This window comes from Alosa sapidissima, chromosome 17 (assembly GCF_018492685.1).
Source record: "Alosa sapidissima isolate fAloSap1 chromosome 17, fAloSap1.pri, whole genome shotgun sequence".
In the NCBI taxonomy this organism is placed as follows: Eukaryota; Metazoa; Chordata; class Actinopteri; order Clupeiformes; family Clupeidae; genus Alosa; species Alosa sapidissima.
Genome location: NC_055973.1, coordinates 7,962,831 through 7,972,419, shown reverse-complemented (window position 1 = coordinate 7,972,419; position 9,589 = coordinate 7,962,831). Strand labels below are relative to the sequence as shown.

The following is a 9,589-nucleotide window of genomic DNA, read 5'->3' as shown; positions in this document are numbered from 1 at the left end:
CCTCAATACAATAGAAATGTTTTGGCTATCTGAAGCGATCTGAAGTACATGGCAGTTGTCACCCCAACCTCTCTCAACTGACTGAGTTCTGCAAGGACGAGTAGGCAAAAATCTGCAGAACCAGATGTGAGACACTGGTTAATGTGTACAGAAGACATTTTGTTGAAGTAGTGGTGCAAATTCTTTTGTTGAAGTAGTGGTGCAAAAACTCATATTTTGAGTTGTTGTGTAGGGTACTAAAACACTTTTGTTGAATATAATGAGAATATAGAACTTTCTTTTGGAGGAAAGCTCTGGAATTCTTGCACTCCTCGATGACCAGCATCTTTGGTGGCACCAAAGCAGATCTCCTTGACAACGCCAGTGGTCCCAGGTTCAATGGGGTCAGCTCACAAAAATGTGATTTCTTTTTTTTTTTTTCAAAATACCTAGGCCTAGCCTACTTCTTCATTTGCAGTAGGCTACCCTAGATATATTAGGCTACACTGTCTTCTTTAGTGAGCAAGTGTGGATATGGTAATTGGTAACTTTGTTATTATCTGCACATGTACATTGCACTAGCAGAATAAAAGCCAATGTGCTGGATGACAGTGGGCTTTGTTGATTAAAGCAGAGAATGTCTAAACGGGCTCTGATTAAAGCTTAGCCTATAGTGACTAGGAGATCCCATGGGAGATCGTGGTTTTGAATCTCAGCGGTGCATTTTACTTGTATGGATTTAATGTAGCCTATGTTGCTGACTGCGGGGACTACATGCTCCAGTAGGCTAAGGATTGCAAGCTGTAAGATTGATATGCGTGCTCGATAGATCAGGACGCCTTGGCAGCTACAACATTGAATTGGAAAATGATTCCGTGTTTCATTAAAGGGGCGTCAACCTTGCTGACCATTTACAGCAGCGAGCTGCAATCGGGAACTGGAAGCATGTTCCTCGCTTTCATCAGTCGGTAACCAAACCGAAAAGTAGGCTACCAGGCTATCGAGAAGTGAAAAGCATCCAAGTCGAAGTGAGAGGTTAGTAGCATGCCGCACATCTACGTTGTTGTATGTGAACTAACATGCCAAAGACGTGCCTGTAAATTAGTTATGTAAGGTGCAAAGACATTTTCATACCAACAGTTCAAAGCTGAAAGTTATGTAAAAGGTCACGTGATGAAGTACTGCAAGGGGTGGTTACAGGGAAAACTTTGGTCACTTTACTGGGGAAACAAATGGCCATTTGAGTTAGAAAATAATAATAAGGGAAAAACACAGCAAATGCTATTGTTAATTCATTGTACCAAAACATTTATCTTAGATGGCAAACGAAGAAAAGCCATGTCCATGCGACATAGGAGACCGGATGGAATATGGGGGACTGGGTCAAGAGATGCAGATTGAGCACGTGAAGGTTTATGTTGTAAAACCAGCTGTCAAAACAGATAAGGCGGTCATTGTTATTCAAGATATCTATGGATGGCAATTACCCAACACAAGATACATGGCTGACATGCTCTCCAGTAATGGATATATGTAAGTCTCCAGTGATTACATTATTTCTGGATTCTATTATTTAAATGTCCTTTGCACTGATAGATATTTCTTCCTTTCAGAGCCGTTGTCCCAGATTTCTTTTTGGGTAAAGAGCCTTGGAGTCCATCTCATGACTGGTCAAAGTTTCAGGAATGGCTCGAGGATAAAAAGCCAACAAAAATCAACAAGTATGCTAAAGTATTCTAGCAAATGTCTCCAGACATGTTGTAATACATCCATTTTTGAACAGGTCAACATTTGGTAGTTTTAAAACCAGTTCACTCACTTCGCTTTACTTTTAAGTCTAGAGCAGTTCTTAACACAATGACCCCCTGAAGGACCACTACCCCACTTCCTCTTTCAGAGAAGTTGATGCAGTCATGAAATACCTGAGGGAGCAATGTGGAGCAACCAGGATTGGATCAGTGGGCTTCTGCTGGGGAGGTGTCGCTACACATTACTTGGCTCTCCAGTACCCTGACATCCAAGCTGGAGTATCTGTCTATGGCAAGTCCACAATATGTGCATGAAATATTCTGTATAGTGTTCTGCAGTTTATCTTAGATGCAATACACATGGAAGGCCCCTGACAACACCATAGCCCCACCTATGGTAAACTCTTAGTTTGTGGTCTAGATCAGTGTTTAACTGGTGGGTCGCGAAGCTTGTGTTCAAAAAAGATAAAAATTTAAAATTCTACCTTATCAGATCTAATATTGGACCTTTAATTTGATATTAATTCATATGTCAGTTGCTGACATAGAAAATGTTTATGCGACAGGTCATGTTAGACATAATTTTAGCAGTTAACACAAGTAGGCTATGGCCCTGAATATTTGAAGTAGGATATGGATTCACTGAAATTGAAGACAAAATGGCACAGAAACCCTAGTGTGGTGTGCAGTGAATTGCTGGCACATGAAAGCATGACCATGAAAACTAAAATGTCACATGGAAACCAAGCAGCCCTTTCAAAAACAAACCTGTCGAGTAGCCCACTTTGAAAGGTTACATCAGGAGTTGAAAACTTCACAAATGTAATGCCAAACATCATCAGCATGTAGGCCTACAGGCACTTGAATGCTAAAGAAATATATGGGTCACTACTTGATGAACATGGGAAATTGTGGGTCCCAAAGCCAGACCAGTTAAGAACCACTGTCTGGTCTAGATGATTCTGATCATGTTCTGATGTTGTAAGTAGAACGTTGTAGGAGTCACATACCCACACACTTTTTGTTCCACTCATGCACATGCGCTGTGTTAATGGAGATATCTGCATGATGACTCTTTTAAAACAGGAATTGTCCGAGAGAGAGAGGACCGATACCAGTTGAAAAGTCCCACTCTCTTCATTTTTGCGGAGAATGATGCGGTCATCCCACTTGATCAGGTGGGGCATGTCTGTGTTTACTTCATTGTTTCAAGTAACTGTCTCCACAAAAATCTAAAAACAAAAAGTCCTTTTACCATGGCTCAAATGTCCTTATCTACAATTGTGTTAATGTAGGTGAAGGTACTAGAAGAACACTTGCAAGAGAAGTGCACAGTTAATTTCCAAGTGAAGATTTTCCCTGGACAGACACATGGATTTGTGCATCGCAAGAGAGAGGACATCAACCCAGCTGACAAACCATTCATTCAGGAGGCTAGAACAGACATGTTAAACTGGCTGAAAAAGTATATGTAGAATTTTCCTACACGTAAAAGTTAACAAGACCAAGTTAGCATCGAATGCATTACAAATGTATAGTTGACTCATTCATAGGACCAAATGCTGTGCACTAAAGTGCTAGTCTTAATGACTAAAATATGCCCAATCCTTACAATGTCCAATGTACCTGGAAGTGGTACTATACAATGGTACGTAGTCCATCATATTGACTATTGAACATTGGAATAATTAAGTTGATGATTAAATTAAATTATGGATGCTGGTTAGAAACAAATAAGAATTCAAATGTACGAAACGTGACAGATGAAGACTTTAATGACTTCGGTCCCACTACAGTTGTTAAGAGCAACGTATCAAAGGATAAATAACATACTGAAAGACTGGACACATTTCTCCCGATACAAGTGCACAAGGTGATTCACTACACATTTTTGTGAGAAAGCGCTCAATCCTCAGACTCGCCCGGGTTTCTGATGTCATCGATCTTCAGGATCATCTTCACCACCTGGGTTGCCAGGGAGATCTGCTGCTTCTTACCAATCAGTGTCTCGATCACGTGCTGCTGCTTCATGTCTGAGCAAAACAATGAGAGGGCACATTGGAAAAACTATACATGTAAAGCAATAAGAATGCATATTAACCTGCATGGCAGCTCTGAATTTTACTGAAATCAAACAGCTACTAAAACTGTACATGTTGCCAATAAACTGACCAATTCCATCAAGTTTGTTTTTTGCCCCCACGATCTGCCCCACAACTGAACACGTGTGGCAGATCCAAAACGGTAAATAACATTAGAAGTTGAAATAAGATGCGAGAGCAAACGCATGTAATGAAAAGACTCATACACAACACATTCAAAGACGCATCTGCCTGAAACTTACCATTAGTAGACATGTTGAGGCAGTCGATGCCGAGCGCAGAGTTGTTCTCCTTCACTTGTTTGGCTCTGACTTCAGTCATAGTCTGGATGGGGTTCAGGCCACTGTTCTCAGCCAGTGCCATGGGAATGACCTCAAGAGCGTCAGCAAACGCCCTCATGGCGTACTGCTCCAGAGAGGGACACTGCAGACACAACAACCAGTGTGCTCAGTGAAACATGTCAAGAGCATAGAGCGTCAGCTAATCAACAGTAACCAACATTTATAACCAGAGTCAGTAACTTAACGTCCTCTTGACAAATGAAACAAAATAATAATTTTATTATTTATAAATAATAAAAAAAATATATACACACTTGACAATTGAGCTTGACAATTTCCACTGCAATTCATTTTTTGCTTTCTTTAAATATAGATGTACAAGTCCCTTTCCCTTCACACAACAGCAATAACAGACATTAAAACATTTTTTAGTTCCCCACATATGTGCAATGTGCACAGCTTATCAGCACACCTTACCTTATCAGCTGCCTCGTTGACAGCAAGAGAACAGGCAATCTCTGAAGCACCACCACCATACACAATACGATTATCCCGGACCAAGTTACGGATTACGCACAGGGCATCGTGAAGGGCACGCTTGGCCTCCTCAATAATCTGCAATCATAGCAGAACTGGTCATAAGTATGTGACTGAGACAAACATGGGCTCCACAACATGGGCTCCACATCAATCTAAAACAAACAGCCCGACTCAAACTTCTTTGGCCTGAGGCCCAGTCATGTCAGACTTAGGGCCAACCCACATGTTTCCCCATGTATCCCACCCATGCCTAAAGGTAGGCCAAGAAATCTATCTATATATGGATAAATAAAATGATCATCATTGTTAGGCTATATAGTTGTTGTACACATACGGTCAAGACAGTTAGTAAAACAATCAATATGTTCAATACTAACATTGTTCACAAAAAGTTTTTTAGTGAAATCATGCTCTTCAGAGGACTGCTTCACTAAAATATAAAATTGCCAACGCAATTACAATGGTTTCATTTCATTACTCAGCATGATTTCATTATCAATTGTGCCGCAACTTAGCAGACAAGTGACATAAGCAGCGGGCATAATGACACCACGGACCAGCAGCCTTGTTGCAGACCGCATAATTTGAAAAACACTAGAATATCCACCATTACTTGGCCCTCTTACCATTTTGTTTCCTCCACGGATGAAAATCGTAACAGCTCTGGAGTTTTTGCACTCCTCGATGACCAGCATCCTATCTTTGGTTGTACCAAAGCAGATCTCCTTGACAAGGCCAGCGGAGCCCAGCTTCTCTGGGGTCAGCTCAGAGAAACGTGGCACGATACGCCCACCGGTTGCAATGGCGATGAGCTGGACAGAAAATTGCAAGTTCAAAATATGCACACATTTTACACAAACAATTAAAAACAAAACAGAGAGCAGGGAATAAAATAAAAGCAACTATAAAGACAATTCTAAAAAAAAAGAAAAAGAGAGCAGCATTAAGGACGTTCCGCTGTAACAATACTAGATGTCGGGCCATGGCCCACCAACCTCAATTTCAGGTCCCCCCACCCAGCGGATGGCAGGGAGTTCACTCTGCAGCAGCAAGTGGTTTGCCTCGTCATCAAATCCCCACTGGCAGATGGCAAGATTGGCCCCAGTGTTCTTGATCTGAGTAATCAGTAAGACACCGTTAATAACTATATTTATTCAGATCACAAGATACAAAGACTGCACACAGCACTCTAAAATATCTGGCACAAAGCTTCATATGATGCATCAGTGCAAGGTTAAGAGCGAAATCAAACATGAACAGAAATGTATGATTGACTATGATTTGTGACTAATTCCACACACACACGACTGCACATTTCTACATCACAACAAATTTGTAAAAAGCTTGCATTAAATGTGTGCTTATCAACAATTGCTGATAAATGCGTCGCTTCTATAAATGTATCAAAGTTCTTCACACTGACCTGATGGATCATCTCCTTGAACTTATCCTTCTCGTACTTCTGAAGAGCTCTGTAGTCCTCCACAGAGGTCACATCAAGCTTATGCTTGGTCTTGGGCTTAGGGGGCTCAAACGGACAGGTCAGGATGGCAATCTTTGTGTCCTTTAAGACCTAGAAAAGGACAGATAGCATAAGCTCTGTGCTCAGAATTAAATGTTTAACAAATTCGCATGAAGCAAAACTACTACATAAAATGTAGACTTTTGAAAAATAGGGACTTTCGATAAACCCGATGGTTGGACATCTGATAACATCTGGCTGATCGTTGAACATCTGTAGCTCTAATCAGTGCAGTGTGCACTCTTCCACCATTACTGATGGTCCTTTGTCGACTGGTTTATAGCTGGTTAATGTGTTGCATTGATGTCAGAGCCATCTAAAAAATGGTTGCTCTAACTGGCCGTTTAGCTTGTTTGTTTGTTGCCAAGAAGCAAAGTGTAATCGTCAGATATTCCCATAGGAGATATACAATCTTGGTAGTTAAAGTTTGGCCTCTGAATGACTGGATCCAACAGCAGTTTCCCCTTTTTTCCCCCTCAGCCGCTTTCATTTACTCCCCAATCAAAAGACTTAGGGCTACTTCTTCATTAGAAGTAGGTATATTGCACACTGTATTTATTGAGCAAGAATGGTGAACTAGCACAGAGTCCCCATTAAAGGATTATACACAGTCGGCATTAAAGTTGGCCAAGTATGCATTCACCTGATGAAACAAATGACTGACTACATCTGGAGCATTGCATGGGTGGAGACATACTGAAAGGTTTAGGATGCAGATTTTTTACATTTTTAATATTGCCCTAAATCTTTCCACTTACAGGTGCATTTCAAAAATTAGAATATCGTGGAAAAGGCTTAAAGGCTAGGGAAACCATTGCTGATGTTTTAGATAGATATACTTTATACTGAATTTCTGATTTCCATGAGCTGTAACTGTCATCATCAAGATAAGCATAATCCATATTAAAACAAACAAAAAAAAAGGCTTGAAATATTTCACTTTGTGTGTAATGGATCTAAATTGTATGAAATTATAAGAACTTTTCCATGATAATTAGCAAAGCTCAAACAGCAGGAATCAGCCTGTATACCTTGGGCATCTGAGGGTGGCTGAACTCCTTGTCCACAATCACGCCCTTGATGAGCTGGGTGTCTTCCAGCTTGCCTCCGACTTTGCCCTCCACCTTGATGAGCTCAAAGTCGACGTCTTTCCTTCCCATGTCTGCCACCGTCAGGACAGCATTGACGGCAATTTCTGCCATCTGTCTGTGACAACGGTTAATCCTGATGGATAGACGGAAAAGAAATTACATGGATTGAAATTGTGACAATGTAATTCATTGGGGATGAATAATTGATAGCAGAACTGTCACTGGACATTCCAAGCACCGTTTCATTCTAATTTCTTGTGTGATCCTGAATTCTCTCAAACTGTCAAATTTCTCTCAAACTCTCAGAGAGTTCTTTACAAAATCTACTCAAGAACAAAGAAGGTCTTTCAAATTTAATTTACAAACATGACATTCTGATGGTAAACCTGAGGATGCTCAGACTCACACTTTGGACCCTAGCGTCGTCATGGCTGTCTGAATGAGGGGCTCTGTGTTGTTGGGGTCGACAGGGAAGCTGTCGCTGATCTTGTCAAGCTGTGCGATGGCAATCTGTGCAGCGCGGTCATAGCCATCGGCAATCCTAATGGGGTGAATGCCACGATCCAGCAGCTGTTCGGCCTCCTCGAGAAGAGCACCAGCCAGTACTGAAGGAAGAAGAAACATAAAATGTAGATCTGTAATATCCTTACATGACACCGACACCTGTTGCACATAGCAGAGCACACCTGTATCAGATGTTTGTTTAAATCCATTCAGAGCAGCTTCTTGCAATGAATCGATACATCCATGCATAATTGGCTACTTCAGTAGTACATCAACTCTAACAACTAGGCCTGTAACTTGAATTTTATACATAAGACAACAGTTATGTTATTCACAATAATGGACAAAATCTGATGCAACTGCACTTCTTTGAGACTGTGCTTGGAGAGAGAAAAGGGGGTGAGTGATATGTCCTGCTATCACTTACCAACAACACCTGTGGTTCCATCTCCAATTTCATCATCTTGAGACTTGGAGAGCTCTACCATGAGTTTGGCAATCTGATGATCAACATCCATCATACTCAGGATGGTGGCACCATCATTTGTTACTGTTACCTCTCCATCCCTGTCAACCATCATCTTATCAAGTCCTGAAAACCAGAGATGAGTAATATTTAAAATATGTAATATTTAAGGTATGCAAAAACCTTACTGGGGTGGAAAAGACAAAATAAGTTAAGATAGAATGCAAGTAATTACCATTTGGGCCCAGTGATGTTCTCAGCGTTGTGGCCACTGCCTTTGCAGCCATGATGTGAGACTGCAATTAAATCGAATTTAATTTTGATTAGAAGATTACAAGAACATAACGTAGATTTTCAGTGGATTTACTCATAATTAACACAACGTAATTTGTGTCAATGATCCCCTTAATGACACAAATGCAAATATGTCATGTCACAACAGCGGCTCTCACGAAATCAGTTAATGTTTTAACATTAACGTAACATCCCATTGGAGGTGAACATTAATACACAGTGGTGACTTTTCGCCAATGTAATTTATATCAACAGATGCAGCATCACACAGGGTATGTTAGGCTATGTAGTCGTAAAACAGAAGCAACTGCCACTTCAGTTCTTAGTTAGTTTCAGCAACACATTCATCTTCTGAGATTTCCCCTCCATCTAGCTAACGTTACATCCTCTGGTCTAAGCACATGGGCAAACGGCAGCAACAAGCTAACGTTAATTAACGCACATCAGAGTTAGCCTAGGATTATGAAAAGATGCCAACTACTTCACTGTTTGCGATATGATTAGTTGCATAACTACGGACATTGCGTTAAGTTAATGATTTGATTGTTCTTATTTTATTAGACTGCGTTTGTTAGCTGGCTAACGTTATCTTGATAGCTAATATGCTACCAAACTGGCTAAACCGATGCACCCATTCATGGTGATGTTAGCAACGCTGGCTAACATACCCAGTCATTGTGCTTAGCCTACCTTCAGCGCATCCAGGCCCGTCAAGCGAGTTTTCGTATCTTGGTCTTTAATAATGATGAAAGGCCGGCCATATTCATCGAATGCGAGAGTCCCCAAAGCGGACATCTTTGCAAGAGAAGTACGCAGTCCAAATACTTGTATAAATGATTATTTCAGTGTTGTGAGTTGATGCTGCAGTAGAGAACTGGCCTCGCTGATCTGCCGGCGAGTTCTGGAAGGATCATGGGGCGGGGTGGCCGAAACCATGTAATATGACCGGTGACGTTTTATACTTTATTTCTGAACATCTTGACTTATATTGTGTAATATGGAAAAATACGACTTGAATAAATCTTCTAAATATTCTAACTATGTTACCGTAACAGCTCCTAG

At 40.9% G+C, this 9,589-nt stretch overlaps 2 protein-coding genes across 3 annotated transcripts; one reads left to right on the top strand and one right to left on the bottom strand.

The window, feature by feature from the left end:
• The first annotated feature begins 395 nt into the window (after positions 1-395).
• On the top strand, positions 396-3,908 carry cmbl (carboxymethylenebutenolidase homolog (Pseudomonas)). Of its 2 annotated transcripts, XM_042067489.1 has the most exons (7): positions 396-516; positions 869-1,014; positions 1,298-1,512; positions 1,593-1,700; positions 1,877-2,019; positions 2,814-2,905; positions 3,023-3,908. In XM_042067489.1, exons 3-7 carry the CDS (start codon positions 1,298-1,300, stop codon positions 3,200-3,202), a joined length of 738 nt encoding a protein of 245 aa, XP_041923423.1. In that variant the 5' UTR covers positions 396-516; positions 869-1,014; the 3' UTR covers positions 3,203-3,908. The 2 variants fall into 2 exon arrangements, with proteins under 2 accessions (XP_041923423.1, XP_041923424.1); XM_042067490.1 differs by lacking the exon at positions 396-516 and having other exon boundaries at positions 846-1,014.
• On the bottom strand, positions 3,485-9,446 carry cct5 (chaperonin containing TCP1, subunit 5 (epsilon)). The gene is made up of 11 exons (XM_042067488.1): positions 9,218-9,446; positions 8,469-8,529; positions 8,195-8,359; positions 7,670-7,868; positions 7,204-7,396; positions 6,074-6,223; positions 5,646-5,765; positions 5,277-5,462; positions 4,588-4,725; positions 4,072-4,252; positions 3,485-3,760 (listed from the first exon to the last, which is right to left on the bottom strand). The coding sequence occupies exons 1-11, from the start codon at positions 9,320-9,322 to the stop codon at positions 3,633-3,635; spliced, it is 1,626 nt and encodes a 541-aa protein (XP_041923422.1). The 5' UTR covers positions 9,323-9,446; the 3' UTR covers positions 3,485-3,632.
• Between the last annotated feature and the right edge of the window lie 143 nt (positions 9,447-9,589).